The sequence below is a fragment of the Canis lupus genome, chromosome 9 (assembly GCF_048164855.1).
Source record: "Canis lupus baileyi chromosome 9, mCanLup2.hap1, whole genome shotgun sequence".
In the NCBI taxonomy this organism is placed as follows: domain Eukaryota; kingdom Metazoa; phylum Chordata; class Mammalia; order Carnivora; family Canidae; genus Canis; species Canis lupus.
Window position 1 is genome coordinate 14,983,461 of NC_132846.1, and position 23,456 is coordinate 15,006,916.

The following is a 23,456-nucleotide window of genomic DNA, read 5'->3' on the forward strand; positions in this document are numbered from 1 at the left end:
GAAAATAAATCTACGATCTGAAAATATGCCGGAGAAGTGAGATCCAATAAGAAAATAATTTGTAAGACAGTAATTTACTTATTTATTTTTAAAGACATTATTTATTTATTTTGGTGGGGGGAGTGTGGTTGGGGGAAGGGGGCAAGCTGAGATCATGACCTAAGCTGAAATCAAGAGTGGGAGGCTTATCCAACTGAGACACCCAGGTGCCCCATAAGGCAGTAATATAATTAACTGAAAGAACAAAACAAAATTGAAAAGAAAAATAGTGAAAGATGTTACTAAATATCTAGAGAAAATTAAATTTGCATTATATCTAGGTTCTGTGATTAATTCTTAAATGTTAACCTTTTAAAAGTACATTTTTAAAAAACTGTTCAAATATAGTGAAATTATAAACTAAAATACTCTAACTTTGTTCAAAACCAAAGTTCCAGTTAATATATCATATGTAACATTAGCACAATAAATAGCTAAAATAATACAAGTACAAAATCACATTTACCTTTGTGTGAACAGTGAATTTTACTTTATCTCTCTCACTAAGAGCATCAGAAATGTCCACTTGCAGAGCAGCATCACTTTGAAGATCTACATTTATTGCTTTAAGCTAGAAAAAGATAATGAAAATTCTGTGGGCTTATACAGAACTTCATTCTTTTCTCAGATATTAAGACAATGCAAAAACAACAAAATAAAAGAATCTTGAATCTAAAAAAGTACTCAAGTTCATTTAAACCTCATATATTTAGAGAGGCAGGGGCTTTGGGTAGGTTATTAATCAATTTTCATTCTATACCTTCTATACCATTCAACTATGCTTTGTATGAGCCAATGGGGTAACCACGATTCATTATAATTTCACTCAAAAAGTAAACTATTTTTTCTCTCTCCTATTCTCTGTCATCCTGGTGTGTGTGGTTGTCCGATCCTCACCACAAACAGCAGGGAAGCCTGGAAGGCACCCTAACCTAGGGGCTTGGATGACGTTGGTTTGAATCCCATCTCTGCACATTAATATTCTGATTTGGGTCTTCTCACAAAACCTATCAAGTAATTCCTGGCCAAGAAACAAAAGCAGAATCGTTTCATTCGCCAGTGGATTCAGATGAAACTGGTAACACAATCAGGTACAACTTCAAGGGGAGGTATTGGTACTGGAATTGGGAGAACCAAGCTGGTCTACATGAAATAGCACATGAGATGGCACACATATTTATGCTGCATGTAGGTCACATATTCCTATCCTATCACTCCTAACATCACTACTACCTGAGCAATAGACATGTTTTATCAGGGAAATTTTTCTTTTCTGTTACTATGTTTCTGTGGCAGTTGGTTGGTTCAGTAATAAATATGTAAGACCTTTTGTTTGAAAAAACACATGTAATAAATTTCCAAGAAGATGTTCCTTTAAAGTTCAAGTGTTCTAAAATTAAGGGAAGTATTTATCTTTTATTTTTTTTTAATTTTTATTTATTTATGATAGTCACAGAGAGAGAGAGAGAGGCAGAGACATAGGCAGAGGGAGAAGCAGGCTCCATGCAACGGGAGCCCGACGTGGGATTCGATCCCAGGTCTGGATCACGCCCTGGGCCAAAGGCAGGCGCTAAACCGCTGCGCCACCCAGCGTTCCCGAGTATTTATCTTTTAGAACAAGAAAAATAATGAAAAGAATACTGGCTAATAGTTTTAACTCTACTGATTATTTTAATAAACAATGAAACTATTAAAATAGTTAAATATATTACATATATGTAAAGTGCTAAGAAAAAAAATATAGTAAATACCCAATAACTATCACCTGTGATATGAATTAAATCTCCCATTTTACTCTCCAAGCTTTAATACATTCAAAGAATTAAATGCATTCTCTATTCAGTGCTTTACTTATCTATGAGAAGATTTCTCTACTTATCCTTATTTATTTTTTTAAAAAAAATTTATTTATTCAAGAAAGACAGAGAGAGAGAGAGAGAGAGAGAGAGAGAGAGAGGCAGAGACACAGGCAGAGGGAGAAGCAGGCTCCATGCAGGGAGCCTGATGTGGGATCTGACCCCGGGACTCCAGGATCATGCCCTGGGCCAAAGGCAGGTGCTAAACCGCTGAGCCACCCAGGGATCCCATAATCCTATTTTTTAAAAAAGTAAACTCTATACTCAGTGTCGGGCTCAAACTCACAATCCCACTCCGAGATCAAGAGTTCCATGTTCCACTGTATGAGCCAGCCAGATGCCCCTCTACTCATAAGGCTTACTATTAATTCTGGGCAGCCCGGTGGCTCAGCGGTTTAGCGTCACCTTCAGCCGAGGGTCTAATCCTAGAGACCTGGGATTGAATCCCACGTTGGGCTCCCTGCATGGAGCCTCTGCCTGTGTGTCTCTGCCTCTCTGTGTCTCTCATAAATAAATAAAATCTTAAAAAAAAAAAGCTTACTATTAATTCTATTTATAATTCTTAAATTTTCTCTATTTTTCTTCCTCGTTAGACAAATACTCTAAAATATGTGACTAATTTGAAGACTTATTAGAAAACCAAAATACACTAAAAAATGAAAATAAAGTCTTAGCCTGCTGCAAAGAAATATTTAGTCTTGTTTATTAACTACCTAGCTTTCTTCAAAAAAATAGATCTTTAAAAAAATAAAAAAAAATATAAAAGGCTTAAAGAAAATACAACAAAGTGTGGATTTTCTTCTTTATATATTCCTTTATTCTCCCAATTGTCCACAAAATGCATACATTACTTTTATAAATGGGGGGGGGAGGGAAGCCTTCTTTATACAGAAATCCTGTAATCTATTAAAATATTTTATGAAACTTCATTATATAGAGCTGTTTAACTTTCATTAGTAATGAAAAAAATTAACAGTATTTCACTTTTGCACTACTGGTTCTAAGAAGATATGTTTTTAAAAGATAAAAACCATTACATATATTATTTAGATTCACAGAAAAAAATTAATCACTGTTTAAATTATGTGGTACTTTGATGACCCTTAGTAAAAATTTTATAGGTAACTTAAGTTTACATTAAGTTAAATTTCATCAGTAATCCTATTTTTAAAAGTTTATACTATAAACTTAATAAAACATTTTAAAATGTTAAAATATCTGTTACTGTACTGTTACACATAGCCTACTGTCTGATAAATGAAATTAAAAGTTGCCTTGAATTATGAAGTTTTCTTTTTCATTTTCCAACTATCTCATTGCCTCTGCAATATTGAAAACATTAGTCTTTTGGTTTTCTTCCATTGACTTAGTCTTATCAGGCCTTCATATGGTCTAGCCTACCTCTTCTCCAACCCCTTACCTTAATTCTATTTTAAGAAAGGTTTCCTTTTGGAGCACCCAGGTAGCTCAGTCAGCAAAGTGTCTGACTTCAGGTCATGATCTCAGGGTCCTGGGATCCCAGTCCTGGGGCCCCCTATCTCAGGTTCTGTGCTCAGCAAGGAGTCTTCTTCTCCCTCCCCCACTCCTTAACTCATGCTCTCTCTCAAATAAATAAAATCTTTAAAAAAAAAAAAAGCTTTCTTTTTTCCTCTTTACTCACAATCAGGCCACTTTTAAGATGTTTACTGTGGTAGACTGAATAATGGCTCCCCCAAAATATCCACATCCTTGGAATTTGTGGACATTATCCTATATGGGAAAAAAAGGGCTCTGCAGGTGTGATTAGAGATGGGGAAATTATCCTGATTATCTAAATAGGCCTTAAATGCAGCTACATGTATCCTTGTAAGAGGGAAATGCCGGGAGATTAGACAGACAAAAAAGGAGATAACAGGACTATGGATGCAGAGATTAGAGTGACACAGCCACAAACCAAGGACTGCTGGCAGCCACCAGAAGCTAGAGGAGAAATTCTTCCCTAGAATCTCAGGCAGTGTGGTCCTGCTAATACCCTGATTTCAGCTCAAAGATACTGATTTTGGACTTTTGGACTACAGAACTACAAGAGAATAAATTTCTATTGTATTGTCATTAAATTTGTGGTAATTTGTTAGAGCAGCCACAAGAAACAAATAAACTTATCATTATGATTTTGGGAACAATAACCTTGGCTTTTCTCCATTTCCTATGTTTTCATTGCCTACTTAAGCATTTCCCAAATGCAACTGGTAAGAATCAACCTAGGTGCTTGTTAAAAATACAGAACCCCAGTCCCTAACACAGACTTATCAAAACAATCTTCAGAGACTCTTAACTAGAGAAAATAAATGGAGGGTTGCTGGAGGGGAGGTGGTAGGGGGATGGGATAACTGGGTGATGGGCACTAAGGACACCTGATGTAATGAGCACTGGGTGTTATACGCAACTGATGAATAACTGAACTCGACCTCTGAAACTAAACAGTTACTTAATTATTGAATTTAAATAAATTTTTTTTTAATCTTTGGGGAATAAGCTTTAAAAACTGTGTTTGGGAACCCTAGCCTAGATTTTCAGGGTTGTCTTTGCATTTACATTGTCAAAATTTCATCTCAATTGCTAATCTTTTTAATGATTACATAAAACATTGTTGCTGGATTTTTTTTTTAAAGATTTTTATTTATTCATGAAAGACACAGAAAGAGAGAGAGAGAGACAGGTAGAGGGAGAAGCAGACTCCATGCAGGGAGCCCGATGTGGGACTCGATCCCAGGACTCCAGGATCATGCCCTGAGCCGAAGGCAAGGCATGTTAAACCACTGAGCCACCCAGGCATCCCTGTTGCTGGATTTCCTATGTATATATACATTTTCATTTTCAGACTTAATTTTACTTTAGCTGTTGTATTATCAATGTGGTAACATACTTCTCAGGTTTCTACATTTAGTAATTTATCTTCCAATTTAAGATTATTCCAAATTATTCTTTCTTGTATTTCCTTATCCCTATATATCAAACACTCCCCCCTTTTCTGATAGTACAACACCTGGCTTTTTAAAATTGTAACTTTTATTGATAACAAACATTCCTATATTATATATTTACTGCTTTTGTTCTTGGATTTTTTTTTTAGTATACCTTACATACAATGAAATGCAGATTTTAAGTATATAGTTTGAAGAGTTTTGACAAATACACAGGTTACACCCTTGTGATCATGACAATAGTTCCCTCTTTTATTCTCTCATTTCTACTTCTTTACTTTCTAACTCTTCTGTAAATTCTTTTGCATGCATTATTAAAGCTTGTAAGCCATTCATATATTGCCTCAATGGCCATTAATTCAATCATTTGTCTTTTTCATTCTTTTAGTAACTATGTTCTAGAACTGATTTCGGGAAAAGTGCATGAATCATAAATGTGGTCACAGCAAAATGATGGTGGTGAGATTATGACTCTTCTAATTTACATTTCATAGTAAATTCTAAATATCAGCTGAAGTGTTCATTCTGATATTACATCTTTCTACAGTCAGTTCCGGTGTACACTTCATACCTCATTTTTTTTTTTTCCATTTCCTGAGCTTACAGAGAAAAGGAGACATAAAGGAATTACTTTGACAAGAAGATGTGCTTCACACACATTACAGTTTTTTTTTTTTTAAAGTCCTGTTTCTAATAACTAAGATGTGTAATGGAAAAGCTGGTCAATAAAATGAAATCATCCCCCACATAAATACAAAACTTCCACTGAAAGGTAATCTGCTATATTTCATCAATTCTAGATGTGTATTTTGCACATTTTAACATTTGAAATAGGAATGTCTTGCAACTGACCACAAATTACAGTTTAATTGACAGTAGTTTTTCTTTCTTGGTGGCACATAAAAGAAAGTATACCTTCCAATCAATTGTGCCTTAGATTTGATAAGGTATTGTATTGTAAATCTAATGTTACATAAAATGTACACAAGATTTTTCAGATATATTTTCTTCTTTCTTTAAAGATAATGTTAGAATTTTTATTTAGGGAAAGAGTGAAAGCAAACAACTTGTGATTCATCAACATTTAATTAACTGTCTGAAACTAGTAAGGAAATTCTCATTAGATAACATTCACTGGTTTAATCCTTACATGGGCTGATAAACTTTGTGTTTTGTCAGAGACTGACTAGGTTAAACATTTGTGTCAAGGTCAAGAGAAAGATTTGGCAGGGAAGATGGATTAAGTAACACAAATACAGTATTATTAGAAAGATAATTTAGGGGCGCCTGGGTGGCTCAGTTGGTTAAACATCTGACTTCAGCTCATTTCATGATCCCAGGGTCCTGGAATTAAGCATCAGTGGCAGGCTCCGTGTTCAGCAGGGAGTCTGCTTGTCCCTCTGCCACCCCCCTCCTGCTCTCTCTCTCTCAAAAAAATAAGATCTTAAAAAAAAGATAATTTAAAGACACTGCCCTATTGCTGATTTTCCATATATAATTATTTAGTAAAGACATTTGCTACTAGTTTACTATACTGACTCATTTACCATAGAGTATCTATCCTAGAACATTCTTAAAAAACTGGTTGTTCATCTTTTGTCAGAAAAGCAAATGTATAATAGGTAGATGGACAGAGGAAGGAAGAAAAGGAAAATAACTATTGCAATGGCTTCCAAACTGGTGTCTTGCTTCTGCCTTTTACCCTCTTCAATCTTATTTCTTACAGAGCTACCAGAAATCTGATTAAACTAAAAATCATTTCTCTGCTCAAAACCTAAGAGTTCCTACTTGGAGAAAAGCCTTACAGGGGTCTCCCAGGCCCAAAAAAATCTCTATCTGACATCATTTCCCAGGCTAATCTACTATTCCTCTGGTTCACTGTAAACTTGTCATATGGCTTCCTTGTTGTTCTTTAAACACTGGGGCATGCTACCACTTCAGGAGTCTGCACTTACTGTGCCCTCTCCCTGGAATATTCTGCCCCCAGATATCTATCTGCATGACTCACTCTTTCATTTCCTTCAAGTATTTACCAAAACGTCACCTTCTCAGGAAGGTCTTTCCTGGCAACCCTAAGACTACAGCTCAACTCCCCTCCATTCTCAAATAATTCCTATCTCTCCCTCATTTTTTTTCCATATCACTTGTTTACCATCTACTATATCTTATTTTTTAATTAAAAAAATTTTTTTTAAGATTTTGTTCATTATTCATGAGAGACATATAGAGAGAGAGGCAGAGGGAGAAACAGGCTCCATGCAAGGAGCCCGATGCAGGACTTGATCCCTGATCCTGAGATCACGCCCTGAGCTGAAGGCAGACACTCAACTGCTGAGCCACCCAGGGATTCCTATATCTTATTTTTTAATAGTCCTCCCTAACTAGAATGTCAATTTTGTGAGGACATGGATTTTTGTTTTATTCACTGCTATATTCCCAGTGGTGACTTCAATAAACACAGGCTGAGTGCAAAGGAGAGAAGAGTAGAAAGAAAGGTGGTAACCATAACTGGGCTAAGAACTGTAATTATAGTATAGTAAATGGAAAACCCCTAAGACAGACAGAAGTAAATTCCATTAGGCTCACTAATTCAGTCCAAATTTTAAATCTACTGAACTCCTAGCCCAGATATCATTTTGGAAGTCCTATAATATTTCTATTATTATTGTATGTCTTATACTGAGCAGTCAGATTAGTGGTTGATTATATGTGTGTGTGTGCGTGTGTGTGTGTGTGTATGTATATATATACACACACACACACACATACTTTCTGGAAACTGGAATTTGCAATCAGATTTCCTCTCATATACTATACCAGAAACAACAAAACATTACTAGGGTCACATATGTCACTCCAATGCCCTTTTTTTTTTTTTTTTAAGATTTATTTACTTTATATATAGAGAGAGTACATGTGAACGAGCTGTGGATAGGGCAGAGGGAGAGAGAAGGGGAGACAAGTGGACTCCCCACGGAATGCAGAGCCCACCTCGGGGCTGGATCATGACCGGTGCCAAAATCAAGAGTCAGGTGGCTTAACCAATCGACTATGCCATCTAGGAGCCGCTTCCCTAGTACTTTTAACCAAATAATCGATTTTTCATCTTGTTTTAATAAAGTTCAAACAACTGTCCTAGGTGTTGTGGAGCATATAAAGTGAACAAAAAGCCTTGCCTTCAAGAAATATGTAGTGAGGGAGACAATTTTATGTGATAAAACACAAAATTAAATATTTCCCATTCTTTTTCCTCACCAACTGTATTCTGTACAATTTACCCTTATAATACTTCCCCATCTTGTGATCTTTCCACATGTCTGCAGCCTGTTACGCTTTTCTACTTCCCTCCTCTTCCACTCCACTGCGTATGTCATTCCAATACCTTTCTTGCTGGTCTCGTCAACTCTCATTGCTTTTTGCCATACTTGGCTCGCAAATTCCCACTCAGGATCAATTCAACAATCACCTTTGCTTTCTTAGCTGCCTGTGTGGCTAGAGAAAAGTCACAACTGTTTATACTGGTCTACTGCAAATTAATGGTCTTCAAATTGCATTAGGCTCTTAAAACCATTCAACACTCCTGAGTAGATCTGCTCAGCTCCCCTTGATTCCCTTCAGCAACTACTCCAAACTTTTACTACTTCAACTCTCTACATTTCCGCCCCCTCTCTCAACAAGTGACCTTGTTTCCCACATTCTAAAGAAACAAACACTGGCAGCTGTTTTTTCCCCCTCAGATCCATCAATAAAGTCTCCTACAAATAAATCTAGCCTCATCATATTCTCCACTTTTTCATAAGCAGTGTCCTCTGGAGGGATGAACTATCTGTCCACCTGAGCATTTAATTGTGCTGTCTGCTTCACAATCTGCTCATACACTGCTCTTCTAGTCTAGTTAGCCTTGATCTCACAAACCCTTCACACAGAGGATCTAATTTTCAAATCCAGTATTTTTTAGTGTCCTTGACCTCTCTGCAGTATTTTGCCTTGGTGATCATTCTGTCCACTTTCTTTAAACTCTCAACTTATGGGAATTCTCTCATATCCTTCCTACCTCTCAGCCCTGTCAATCGATCCATTTCTTCCCTGTAACACTTAAGGGTTGGTTTCCACAGGTGCTATCTAGCCTAGGCAATCTCAGCCATTCTCGACTATAACTCCTAAATATTTATCATAAACTCAGACCTCTTATTCTAAATCCCCAATTATACTTTCATGTTATCAACTAGACACATCTGCCTGGACGTATTCACTTTAATAAGTACTGAGTGTCTTCAATGTGCAAACCACTGTCCTAGGAGCTAGGGATGGAACAGTGAAAAGACACAAGCCTCACTCTTCCAGATCTTACACTCTAGTTTGGCAGAAAAGGGATTAGATACCATCTAGGCACTTCAAATCCAACACATATGAAATCAAACATACTATCTACCTTCTAGCTCTGTTCTCTCCTTTATTCCTCATTTTCTCCTCCTTCTCTCCCATGTACTTATACAGTCATTTTACCCTGTCAATTCTATCTCCTATACATCTCTTTGCTATGTTCCTTCCTTCATCCTCTCTTCCACTGCCATATACCTTCATCATTTTTTCTTAGGATTTTTAAAAATTTATTCATGAGCAGAGACATAGGCAGAGAGAGGCAGGCTCCCTGCGGGGAGCCCAATGTGGGACTTGATCCCAAGACCCTGGGATCACACCCTGAGTCGAAGGCAGACACTCAAACAATGAGCCACCCAGGTGTCCCACCTTCAGCATTTTTCATCCGTATTGTTAAAGCAGCCTGTCAACTGGTTTCTCTGCCTTCACAGTAAGAATCAAACCACTCTCCACATGAGAGTAACCTAACCTACAATGCTATCTTCATCTACGTATAGGTCTTTCCCAGTTTATGATCCCTGAGGACTTCCCATCGCTTAGAATTGTAATTATTATGCCCTTTATACTTGATCTGTACTATCCATATCTACCCTTGCTTCCTATAAGAACAAGTGCTTCAGGTGGAACCAAATTACCTACCCATGCTATCCACTCTACTGGCAAGCCTTCCTCTTCCCTGAGAGCCTACAAAATTCCTGGTCAATATTTAAGGCTTAGTTCATTTAAGTGATAAATAGCTGTTAAGAGTGCCAGACCTGAAGCTAGACTGTCTGAGTCTGAATCCAGCTCATACTGGCTGTTATAACCTTGGGCAAGTTATTTAATCTCTCTGAACCTCAGTTCTCTTTCCAAAGTAGAATAGTAGCAGTTACTTAACAGGGATTTGAGAATTGAGTTAACACATGCAAAGTACCTGGCCCACAGTAAATGCTACATTGGTATGTAGCTATCATCATGTCTTTACTACTTCCCCTTCTCCCAAAGGCAAACACTCCTTCCTTTGTACTCCCATGGCACTCTATCATAAGACTGTCACTACCCTGTGGTGATCTTAGGGCAGGAACTTTCTTAATTTCCTCTGCCAACATAATCGATGTCATATTTTTATCTAAAATAACATCAATAAATGTGGAATCTGTTCAAGCTACATGCTGTGTAGGTGCAAAAGAAAATGCAAACATCTGGCCAAGACTTCAAAGATAATCAAATTTCAAGTGGACAAAAAAAAGGTGAGAAAAAAAAGCATGCTACAACATTAATAAGCATGCATAAAGCAGACACTAAAGTGCAGAGGTGGCTGGGCAATGACAAGCAGACTAGAATATGTCTAGTGCTAAGGATATACTGAAAAATGAAGCCAGCCTGAAAGTGTCACGAATTGTGTTTAATGCTAGCCTAAGGAGTTTGAACCTTACTGCAAGAACTGGGTCCAAGTAAATACTTTTGACTAGTGTCGTTATATGACTTAGTCATTTTAAGTTAGGTAACTTTAAATAATGTGAAGCCTGGATTGGAAGGTAGACAGACAGGAGACACAGATCAATGACGGGTACTGCTACAATCCATGCAAGTTATCTAAACATTAAGTGGGGCCATACAAACGAAAGATGGGATAAACATTTTTGAGATGAAATTAAATGGCTTCGGGCACCCCCAGGGGCGCAGCGGTTTAGCGCCCGCCTGCAGCCCAGGGCGTGATCCTGCAGACCCGGGATCGAGGGGATCGAGTCCCATGTCGGGCTCCCTGCATGGAGCCTGCTTCTCTCTGCTTGTGTCTCTGCCTCTCTCTCGCTCTGTATCTCTCATAAGTAAATAAAATAAAAATAAAATCTTTTTTTAAAAAAAGAAAGAAATTAAATGGCCTCAGTGACTATTCTAATATGGAGATGAAGGATAGGATTCAGAAGTTTCTTGCCTGCATGACCGGAAAATGGTAACATGACAAAGATAAGGAACAGAGAGAGAGGAGCAAAGCTAGAATCCAGGAGAGGTGTCTTTACTCCACCTGAAGTAATTTTGAAAACAATGAATAATATATTTAGAATTAAAATCAAATGCTAAGAGAATTATTCCATCACACTGGCACCCACTGCTCTTATTTAACAAGCACATCAGAGCAAAATGTGTCCAGTTCAAAGGGCTCATTTGTTTACTAAATAATATGTCACTGTCCTTCATTTTGGGGAAAAAATAGCCTATTATGTAGAGGTATGGCTGAAGAGTGGCCAGTAATTTTCAATACTGTGTATTTCTTAAAGCCTGCTTTTTAAAAAAGTTTTTCACATAACAATATTTTGTTGAGGCTGTAAGATTCTCTTCTCTGCCAAATATCCTGATGAAAATTGAAGGCTGCTTAAGAATGTATTTAAAAATGTTGCCTTTAGTTTTGCTTACTCGCTACTCTGTATGAAATGCTTGCATTATTTTGAATCTGTGATTTATATCAAAATTCTTTGTTTTCTTAAAGATTTTATTTATTTATTCATTCATGAAAGACACACAGAGAGAGGCAGAGACACAGGCAGAGGGAGAAGCAGGCTCCATGCCGGGAGCCTGATATGGGACTGATCTCGATCCCAGGTCTCTAGGATCTTGCCCTGGGCCAAAGGCAGGCACTAAACCGCTGAGCCACCCAGGGATCCCTATATCAAAATTCTTATCAATATATGCACTTCATGCTTTTTCTCTATCAAGACTTTCTCAAAAGGCTGATCAAGATAACCTAAACTTTTAGTACAATGTCTAAAAGTTCTAATTATGGCAGTCTACTTCTATCAGAACAAACACAATATAAGGAAACTTAAACAGGCCAGATATTTCTGTATTGCTGTAAGCAAACTTCAGTGCACAACAGAATATTCCTGGTTGTTTGCTGAAAAAGTAGTGTATAGCAATTACACTGGATTTAAAAAAAAAGAAAAAGAAAAAGAAAAAAATATTTTAAAAAGTAAAATGTCCTTCTCCCTACTTCAGGAGATTCTGATTTACTATAGCAGGACCCAGAAACTTTTGTTTCGTTATCCAAACACCCCAGGTGATTCTGAAGCAAATGTTTCAAGGCCACTTTGAGAAACACTTGTATTAGCTCTGATATCAGAAACATGGTTTAGTTTCAAGTCTACCTTTCCCACTCATTGGTTGTGTGACCTTACACCGCTTACTTAATTTCTTCAAGGTTCAGATTTCTTATCTGTAAAAGGTGAATACTAAAAGTTTCACAAGGATAATTAGAGGATATAATGAAACAATGCTTATACAGTCCTTAAGACAATGCCCACCTATAATTATTACTATGATTCACCCAGTTCCACAGGACAAAAATAAGGAAGAACTGCACATAAATACATATTCACCATGGCAGTCTAAATGCTTTGTAATTCATGGTAATGTTTTTTCACTTCCTCCTGGTCAGGCATGCTCTTTGTCTCCCTTTCCCTTTAATTTTATAATACATGAAAAAAGTTTTTAGACACATTACATAAGTGCTTCGAGTTTCATAAACAAATTTTACCAAAGGCATAAAGCAATGAACGTGAATGTTAACCAAAAAATATTTTCATATCAGCATAAATACTCCAAAAATTAACACTTCTACTGAATATTATTAGTCAGATTTTACCAGAGAGCAAATCCTGTTTGCTTTTGCTGGTAGACCACAAAATTAGAAACAAAGTTATCCAAAGAAAGAATGCCAACTGCTTTACAATTAGAAAAATCAGTTTAGGGGATCCCTGGGTGGCTCAGCGGTTTAGCGCCCCCTTCCGCCCAGGGCTGATCCTGGAGACCTGGGATCGAGTCCCACGTCGGGCTCCCAGCATGGTGCCTGCTTCTCCCTCTGCCTGTCTGTGCCTCTCTATCTCTGTGTCTCTCATGAATGAATGAATGAATGAATGAATGAATGAATGAATGAATGAATAAATAAAATCTTTAAAAAAAATCAGTTTACTGTACTATAATCAATTCATCTCCTTTCATTAGGAAATGGCAAATCTACTGGCTTCCCTATTTTAAAATCCAAAACGTAATTTTTAAAGTGCCCATCTAACTTTAATGTCTTATCTCAGAAGATGCAGATACACATCTACAGAGTTTTTATATATTTTTTATTTTTATTTTTTAAAGATTTTATTTATTTATTAATGAGAGACAGAGAGGGGGAGAGGGGAGAGAGAGAGAGAGAGAGAGAGAGAGAGAGAGAGGCAGAGACACAGGCAGAGGGAGAAGCAGAGGGCTCCATGCAGGGAGCCCGATGTGGGACTCGATCCCGGCTCACTGGACCTAAGGCGGAGCTAAACCGCTGAGCCACCTGGGCTGCCCTCCACAGAGTTTTTAAAAACTTATTAGAGACTAAACTTTTTAGAAATAACCAGAAAACCTATATGATGCTTTCACACTAACTAGAAATTCTAAATGATGCTTTTGTGTAAACTGAGAAATTAAAACATCATTTATAAAAGAATGCAGCCCCCTCCTTATCCTTCTACTTGAAAGATTTATAAAACTCATCAGTTAATGGGGATCCCTGGGTGGCTCAGCGGTTTGGCGTCTGCCTTCCGCCCAGGACATGATCCTGGAGTCCCACGATCGAGTCCCACATCAGGCTTCCTGCATGGAGCCTGCTTCTCCTCTGTGTCTCTGCCTCTCTGTGTATCTCTCCTGAATAAATAAAAATCTTAAAACAAAAACAAAAATCCTCATCAGTTAATACTAAATACTTCATTTTTTATTTAAAAAATATCCTACAAGAATATTTTTACCAGCTGCCAAAAATCGACTGATGTATCTCTCACATTAACTAACATGAATAAGTAAAGGCAAAATGGAAAACTGAAGTGCAGGCTGTTAAATGTGATGGACCCAAGGAACCTTACTGAGCTGCAATCATTTATCAGTATTTTTCAAGTGCTCACTTGTACAAGGCACTATATAGATTACCACCCTTCAGCCAGGGCAAATGAGGGGAGAGAGTGGGAGGGAGGAATCGGAGCCCTGGGGTTCCTTTCTTAAGTAGCATGCAACTGACCTCAAACCACCAAGAGAACTCCGTAAAAGATGTATTTTTTGGACATTAAGAAACGTTAAGGTACCCTAAGCTTCCAGTACTTTGCACAATCTCGTAGGATACTGGAGAAGAGTTAAGGTTCGGCAACTGCAAAATTCCTTGCAAAAGGGTAATTTAGAAAAAGCTTGTACTATATCCGTTTTAGAAGATAAGAGTGGGCGGCACGGGTTCGAGGTCCACAGAGGGAGAAAACTGAGGGTGCCGCCACGAAGGTCTGAAAATGGGTTTTCAGAGCCCCCGAAGTGTCGGGGGGCGGGGGTAAGGCTCCAGCTCCGGCCTCCACTTCTACTTCCCCCCCTGCGCCCCGAGCCGGCCAGGGGAGGGGGGTCCAACAGAAGGTCAGCGTCGGGGCGGCGGACAAGTAAGCGGCCGTGGGTCTCGGGGAAATCAGAACCGAGCGGCCCCGAGGGAGGAACGGCTGCAAGAGGGCGGGGCGCGGTGCAGCGAGGAAACCGAAAGGACGCCGGGGAGAAGGTGCCGCGCGACCGGGGACCCTGCCCGGTACCACACCCGGGGGCCAAGGCGGGGGGCCGAAGGGTCCCACGAGCGAGAAGGAGGCAGAACTTACTCCGCGGTCCTCCTCCGAGAGGAAGTCGGGGCCGTCGTCCAGGCCTTCCTGCGGGGTCGCCGGGCCCGGCGCACCAAGGAAAAGATGGGAGTTGGGGAGACACAAAGGGAGACATTAGTGCTAGGCCGGCGCGGCCCCCGCGCCCGCCCCGCGCCCGCCGCCCCCACCGCGCGCCCGGGGCTCGGCACCGCTGAGAACACCCACCATCATGGCTGCTCCGAGGCGAGGGCCAGCGCAGGCGCGCACCGCACCGCGGGGCCGGAGGGAGCCGGCTGTAGAGGGAGGGGCGGGGCTGGTGGCGGCAGGAGGGGGCGGGCTCTCGGAGGGCCTGCCCCGCCCCGCCCCGCCCCGCCCCGCCCTGTGCGGGGGCCCGGGGCCCGCTGGCCGCGGGAAGAAGGAAGGCTGGGCCCTCGGCCCAGGGTTGCGGCGCCGGGTCGGAAAGGGCCCGCAGGCCCAGGCCCACATGGCTGCCGGCAGGTCGCGGCCGGCCGGCTCCGACCCGGAAGGGCCGAGTGCCACCTGGGGAGCCGTCCAGTTTCCTTTCCCTCAGGGCTGCAGCGGAAAAAAAAAAAAAAAAAAAAAAAAAACAAACCAAGCAAGCGCGCTCCAGAAGCCACAATAAATCGTCTAGTTTTTGTGTTATGCCACGCGGTAATTAATCACAATTAATATTTTGCCCATAGAAATTGTGGGAACTGAGGGCCTCCGCACAGTCAGCTGTAATCAAGCTTTTACTGTTGGTGAGGTAATAACACCTCAGGGGTTGGGGCACTAATGGTTGTGGACTATAAAGATGAGCTGAGCTGTCCGCGTTACAAGAGTGCGCCTTTCCTTTATGTGAACAAGTGCCTCCAGACCTACTCTAACTGTCCAGGGGGACAGCACCACAGGAGTGGCCACAGGCAATTTAAAAGATGCAACAAAATCATTCCTTAACCTTTGCCCCATGTCACCTGCTATGCACTCACACACGCGCACGCGCATACACCATCCTTGTGCTTTCAGTCACTTAATGGCATCAGCATCTTTACATTTTTCAGGCCAGAAACCTCAAAATCCTATTCAGATCTCTCCTTCCCCTCCATCACTCGTCACACCTTTAGTAACAAATTCTATTTGGTCTTTAATTGATTATCTGTCTTATCTCTTAAATTGGTCCCAGTCCACAACAATGGGTCTCTTCCCTTCCACAGCAATTACCCTCAGTATTTGTATGGACTTTTGCAATACTCTCTTAACTTTCCTTATTTCTATCTCTCTCTCCTCCATTCTATATCCTGCTGCCAGTTTTCCTCCTAAGACACAGATATCCATGATAAGGGTGCTAACTTGTTCAGTAATCTTTATGCATCTTTATCATATGAAGGTCCAACTCTTCCACCTAGCATTTAAGGCCCTCCACACTTGATTCTCTCCCTATTTTGCCAGGCGCTCTGTCCTATCTTGTTGAGTCAAAGCTCTCAAAACAATAATGTTAAACTATTAATATTTTCATGAGAACTTCTTGTAGCTTTCGTTTTGTATGTAAGGAGAACAGAGGTATAGAAAAATTACGTTACTGCCCAAGCAAGGATTACTCTCCAATTTGATGGGGGCGGGGGGTGTCTTTATTTTTTGTCTTTTGTTTCTTGTTTTCCAGTGCATTGTAATAACGACTGAAGTAGTGTTTTTTTCACTGAGAGTCATGAGGCATCATGTGGTGTCAGTGTAGTGTGATGAGGTGTCAGGAGGAATGTTTTGGTAATTTGTTGCTGATGAAAAGTGCTAATATTTCCTAATGATTTGTTTTGGGATTGAAGGTAATGCCTGTAGAACTCTTCTTCCTAGATGGAGAGAGGAGTGGAGCTACAATTAATGGGTAGGCTTTGCATAGAACTAGGAGGAGGGGCAAGTGTCTCCTGCGAACAAAGGTTGAGAAGAGCCACCTAGGACCACCTAAATGTCTCTGATCATTAACCAAGAGTTTCAACACTTAAGCCAAGTCCAGAAACACTCAAATTATCAAATGTCAAAACTTTGAAATCACTAGTTAGGGACACCTGGGTGGCTCAGCAGTTGAACATCTGCTTTTGGCTCAGGGTGTGATCCCGCTCCCGGGTTGAGTCCCACATCAGGCTCCCTTCGAGGGGCCTACTTCTCCCCCTGCCTGTGTCTCTGCCCCTTGCTGTGTGTCCCTCAAGAATAAATAAATAAAATAAAATCTAAAAAAAAAAAAAAAAAAAGAAAAGAAAAGAAAAAAAAAAGAATTCACTACTGAAAAACAAGATTTAAAATATAAGTAGCCAAATAAAATTATCAACAAGGACATTTAGTAATCACTGCAGTGAAAATCAATAGCTGAAAACTCACATGAATAGAGAACCCAACCATGAAACAATAAAGTTATTCATTAATACCTGAGCCTACCTATCCGGGTAAAGGTCTCAAACTATATTTTGTAAATGATAAGAAGGAATTATCAGTAACTGATACTAGCAAGTATCAAAAAAGCAATTACAGAATTTAAGGCATATCAAAGGAAAAGAAAGTAAAAAAAAAAGTATTTTCAAGAAACCTAAAAAACCCACAAAAAACAAAGGAAAAGAAATTAAAATCAGCTCACATAACAGATTTTTCTGCTACTTATAAAATAAATCAAAGTTCGTCTGGGAGGCTCAGCGGTTGGGCGTCTGCCTTCAGCTCAGGGTGTGATCCCGGGTCCCGGGATCAAGTCCTGCATCGGGCTCCCTGTAGGGAGCATACTTCTCTCTCGGCCTATGTCTCTGCCTCTCTCTCTGTGTCTCTCCTGAATAAATAAATAAAATCTTAAAAAATAAAAATAAAGAAGATATTAAAGCTGAACTACTTGTCTAGTACTTTTTATTTTTAAAAGTTTTATTTATTTATTTTAGAGAGAGAGACAGCATGAGTGGGAGGGGCAGAGGGAAAGGGAGAGGAAATCCCAGAAAGGCTCACACCTAGCATAGAGCCTGACATGGGGCTCAATCCCAGGATACTGAGATTATGACTTGAGCTGAAATCAAGAGTCAGATGCTTAACTACCTGTGCCACCCAGGAGCTGCTTCCCTAGTACTTTTAACCAAATGATTTATTTTTCTTCTTGTTTTAATAGATTTTTATGAGATTGCCTACTTCTATATAAATTCCTTTTTTTCTTTTTTTCTATATAAATTTCATGAGCAAATTATGTTTTTGAGCAAAAATTGCAATCTGATTACTTTATATAGATTTAACTACATGAAAATAAAATATTACAATTGGGATTAGATACCCAATAGTGTGCTTCAAAATCAAATGTATTGGAAGATTTTAGAGAAGAATAAACTTTTAGAGAATAATAAAGTCACTTTTAAATTTTGAAAATCAAAAAATGTATTTGCTTTGAACATTTTTGTCAAACAAAAAAATCAAGTATTAGGGCACCTGGGTGGCTCAGCAGTTTAGTGCCTGCCTTCAGCCCAGGGCGTGTTCCTGGAGTCCTGGGATCGAGTCCCACATAGGGCTCCCTGCATGGAGACTGCTTCTCCCTCTGCCTATGTCTCTGCCTCTCTCTCTCTCTGTGTCTCTCATGAATAAATAAACAAAATCTTTAAAAACAAATGAAAAAAAAACCCAAGTATTTTTCTAGAAGAAAACATTTTAAAATATGAAATAGTGATTATTTAATTAGATTTAGAAGAAAACTGTTTAATTCCTTTTATCATGTTCTGATCAAAGAAGTTTTCACCAAAATGTATTTTTACCAACTCCTCACTTCTTCAAATTCTAGATCATTTTTTGTTTTGGACAACCATTGTATATGTGCTGCCAAAGCGAGCACATTTGGACAACCTTTGGATCCTAATTCTTGCCTCCTCCCTGGGAGTTATGCTACAACAGAATTAGGAAGATTGCTGAACTCTGTTTTTTCGAATTATATTAATTGGGATGTGTTTACCTGCAAGTAACAGAAAACATCAATTCAAATAAACTGAGCAGTGTAGAAATTTATCTTACAACAAAAAAAAATCAAGAAATAAGGGGTCTCTAGGCATAATATAGATCTTCCTCAATTTATGATGGTGTTACACTCTGATAAACCCATCATAAGTTGAAAATATCATAATTGAGCATATGTTTAATAAACCTAACTTATTCAACATCGTAGCTTAGCCTAGCCCACCTTAAACATGCTCAGAACATTTATATGAGGCTACAGTTGGGCAAAATCATCCAACACAAAGTACAGCAAGTGTAGATTGTCTCATATATTCATTGAATTCTGTACTGAAAGTGAAAGACAGAATGGTTGCATGGGTACAGAATGGTTGTATGGCCTTGTGATTGTATGGCCAACTGGAAGCTCTGGTTCATTGCCAATGTCCAGCAATGATAGCTTTGACAAAACAAGTCACTTATAATCCAGCACTTGGAGATAGTCACTACTTATACTTTGGCAAATAAGCTTTTAAATGTTTTCCCATGCATATGCCTCATCTAGTATTTTTATTTTATTTTATTGATTTATTTAGACCAAGCATGAGAGAGAGATTGTGCATGAGTAGGGGGAGGGGAGCAGAGACAGAGGAGAATCTCAAGCAGACTCCCCGCTGAGCCCTCAGTCCATCTCGGGGCTTGATCTCAAGACCCTAAGATTACAACCCAAGCTGAAACCAAGAGTTGGTCACTGAAGCAACTATGCCACCCAGGTGCTCCCCTCATCTAGTACTTTTTTGACATAATCTTTTTTTTTTTAATTTTTATTTATTTATGATAGTCACACAGAGAGAGAGAGAGAGAGAGAGAGAGGCAGAGACACAGGCAGAGGGAGAAGCAGGCTCCATGCATCGGGAGCCCGATGTGGGATTCGATCCCGGGTCTCCAGGATCGCGCCCTGGGCCAAAGGCAGGCGCCAAACCGCTGCACCACCCAGGGATCCCTTTTTTGACATAATCAAGATCGTGTTTTATAGTGTTATGTCATATTATTATATATATTTCTATTCTTCAGCTTGAATTTTAATAACTGTATAATACTCTATCAGCTAGATATATCAATGCATTTAACCAAACCCCATTGTTGAAATTGACATTGTTTATATTTTGGTTTGTTACTTGAAAACAAAAAAGCATAAAACACATTCTTTTTTTAAAAAAATTATTTGTTTATATATTTGAGAGAGAGAGTGAAGGAGAGAACATAAGTAGGGGGAGCAGCAGATGCTGAGGAAGAAGCAGGCTCCCCACTGAGAAGGGAGGCAGACTCGGGCTCAATCCCAGAACCCCAGGATCATTACCTGAGCTAAAGGCAAATGCTGAACCAACTGAGCCATCCAGGTACCTGTTTGAAACATATCCTAATAGTTAAATCTTTGGAAATATCCTTGATTATTTTTAAGATGTGTGATTATTATGTCAAAAGTTTTAAATACACATTCCCAAATTATGCTCTAGAAGTGTTGTACTAATTTACACTCCCACCAACATTGTATGAAGTGTTCATTTTCCCTTATACCATTTTCCTACAGGGGTTGTAGTAATACAACATGGTTGTAAATGTATCAGTTGTATCTTGTGCAGTACCTGCCACATAGTAGGCATGAAAGAAAACATTTATTGAATAATTTATTTAACAGGTAAAAATGAAATCTCATTGTTTTAACATGTGTTTCTTGAAAGACCAATGACTTTGAACCTTGTTAATTTGATATTAGTAATTCTTCTTTTGTGAATTTCTGGTCTTAGCCTCTATTTTTTCTATTGCTTTTCAAAGCTATTTATTTATTTAGAGAGGGGCAGAGGCAGAGAATTCTAAGCAGGCTCCACACCTAGTATGGAGTCTGACATGGAGCTCAATCTCATGACCCTGAGATTGTGACCTGATCCAAAATCAAGAGTTGGGCATTGGGTAACTCAGTGGCTGAGTCGGTTGAGTGTCCAACTCTTGATTTTGACTCAGGTCATGATCTAAGGGTTGTGTAATTTAGCCCCACTAAATGCCCAGAGTTGCAGTTGGGCTCTACACTCAGTGGGGAGCCTGCTGCTTCTCTTCCTCTCTCTCCCTGTTCCTTTACCCTTCCCCATCATGCGCTCTCTCTAAAATAAATAAATAAATCTTAAAAAAAAAAAAAGAGTCGGACACTTAACCAACTGAGCCACCCAGAAAACTTGAAAGCTCTTTCTATATTAAGGATAAAAAGCCTTTTTTGGGTATAATAAAGATTCATGTCTTAACTTTGCCTTTTAGTTTTACAGTATGATGTTTTTGACACCTTAAGTTTTAAAATTTATTTATTTTTTATTTTTAAAAAGATTTTATTTATTTATTCATGAGAGACACAGAGAGAGAGAGAGAGGGAGGCAGAGACACAGGCAGAGGGAGAAGCAGGCCCCATGCAGGGAGCCCGACGTGAGACTCGATCCCAGGTCTGGTCTCCAGGACCACACTCTGGGCTGAAGGCGGCGCTAAACCGCTGAGCCACCTGGGCTGCCCAAATTTTTAAATTTAATGTACTTAGATCTATCTCTCTTCTCCTTTAGCCTTCTATTTCAGTGATAATACTAAGAAAGATACTACCTATCCCAAGTACATAACTATCCACAAATATTTTTTTCTAGTAAGTTTTTAGATCGAATGTTACTGACTTAAGTTAATGTACTACATCCGATAAGCAAAAATCACTTTGTCAATCTCATTGCTCCTTGATCCTCCCCCATAACTTAGGGGTTAAAAAAGCAAACCACACCTTATTTAAATAAATCAATAAGCAAGTAAACAACACAGACATCATATATAGAAGATAAAAAAAAAAAGTCATATCTCAGGAGAATGAGGGTGGAAAAGTTAATGTTCCAGAGATGAAAATTACTCTTAGAGGAAAAAATCAACTCCCACTTTTCTGGGATTCGGACCTGGGAATCAGTACCAGTAGTGAATCTGCTGAACTAATCTTGACCATAGTGCCTAAGGGCCAAGAGAAAAAGTGACAAAATCTCTACAGAACCCTGACCCCAGGGCACATGCAGATTTATTGATTAATGTCAGTACCTCTAATTCTATTTGGAAGAATCTCTATTTAGAAGCTGAGATTATTATTTTTTTTTAATTTTTATTTATTTATGATAGTCACAGAGAGAAAGAGAGAGGCAGAGACACAGACAGAAGGAGAAGCAGGCTCCATGCACCGGGAGCCCGATGTGGGATTCGATCCCGGGTCTCCAGGATTGCGCCCTGGGCCAAAGGCAGGCGCCAAACCGCTGCGCCACCCAGGGATCCCTAGAAGCTGAGATTATTAAACTGAAGTCTAGCACACTTTCTTTTACCTATTTTATTTTATTTTATTATTTTATTTTTTTCATTTTTATTTTATTTATGATAGTCACAGAGAGAGAGAGAGAGGCAGAGACACAGGCAGAGGGAGAAGCAGGCTCCATGCACTGGGAGCCCGATGTGGGATTCGATCTCGGGTCTCCGGGATCGCGCTCTGGGCCAAAGGCAGGCGCTAAACCACTGCGCCACCCAGGGATCCCTGTTAAATAATTTCTAAGTTGTATTTCAATATTGATGATTTGATGACCTCATTCCTCCACCATAGAGCTGCAGTAGAGGCAGAAGATATAAACCTGCAAGAAATATAGGGACATGCCTAACATGTGACACTCATAAGTAGTCAGAAAAATTAAAATAATAATATTCAAATAATTCAAGATTTCCTACCTCCCTAATCCCAGATGTGAAATGCTTTAGGAGAATGGAGTTATGTTTACATATATTTTCTTTCTTTTTTTTTCAGACAAAAAAAAATCACATCTATTTCAATAGTTCAAAGTGCAAATATAGCAAGTCAGTTCACAATGTTTCAAGATACAGTTTTAAGTATAATGAAAACTTGATATACAAAAATGAAAGGGTAAATAGCAGAAATAAAGCTCAATTTTTTTTTAAAAATTCAAGTAACCCGAAAACATTTAGACTAAAATATCCCATTTATGACAATTCAGAAACGCCTTAATTTATAGATACCAGTAGCACATTGCCATCCGAAAGGGCTTCTCAAAGAAGGAGAATCACCCCAAACCTGTCAGCTCAGGACCAGAGTGGAAGTTCTTGGGGCAGGCTATTCCGGATTTGGCCGCCTCACTCTCACTGTCGATCCATATGGTTCGACCCATGATACTTGGATGTTTAGGCAAATTCTAGAAAATGTTTTTTTTTTTTTTTTAATTTTTTTTTTTAAATACCTTCCTGGATTTTTTTTTAAAATTTTTATTTATTTATGATAGTCACAGAGAGAGAGAGAGAGAGAGAGAGAGAGAGAGAGAGAGGCAGAGACACAAGCAGAGGGAGAAGCAGGCTCCATGCACCGGGAGCCCGACGTGGGACTCGATCCCGGGTCTCCAGGATCGCGCCCTGGGCCAAAGGCAGGCGCCAAACCGCTGCGCCACCCAGGGATCCCTAGAAAATGTTTAAAGTTCAATATGAGGCCAACACCCTGCTAAGAGATACTGAAATGGCCACTATATATTTACAAGATTTTAAAGACCATCTTAGCTTCAGGCCTCTGGTGTTACAGGGGAAAGACAGACTGATACTTCTTCCATTACTTAGAA

At 39.3% G+C, this 23,456-nt stretch overlaps 1 protein-coding gene across 2 annotated transcripts in view; it reads right to left on the reverse strand.

The window, feature by feature from the left end:
* Positions 1–15,195, reverse strand: part of SNX6 (sorting nexin 6) — a 59,663-nt gene extending 44,468 nt beyond the window's left edge. For both annotated transcript variants that reach the window (XM_072838236.1, XM_072838235.1), the window contains exons 1-3: positions 15,073–15,195; positions 14,869–14,916; positions 506–610 (exon numbers count right to left, since the gene is read on the reverse strand). In XM_072838236.1, coding sequence (XP_072694337.1) covers positions 506–610; positions 14,869–14,916; positions 15,073–15,078 — 159 coding nt within the window. In that variant the 5' untranslated portion in view covers positions 15,079–15,195. The remainder of the gene's footprint in view (positions 1–505; positions 611–14,868; positions 14,917–15,072) is intronic.
* Between the last annotated feature and the right edge of the window lie 8,261 nt (positions 15,196–23,456).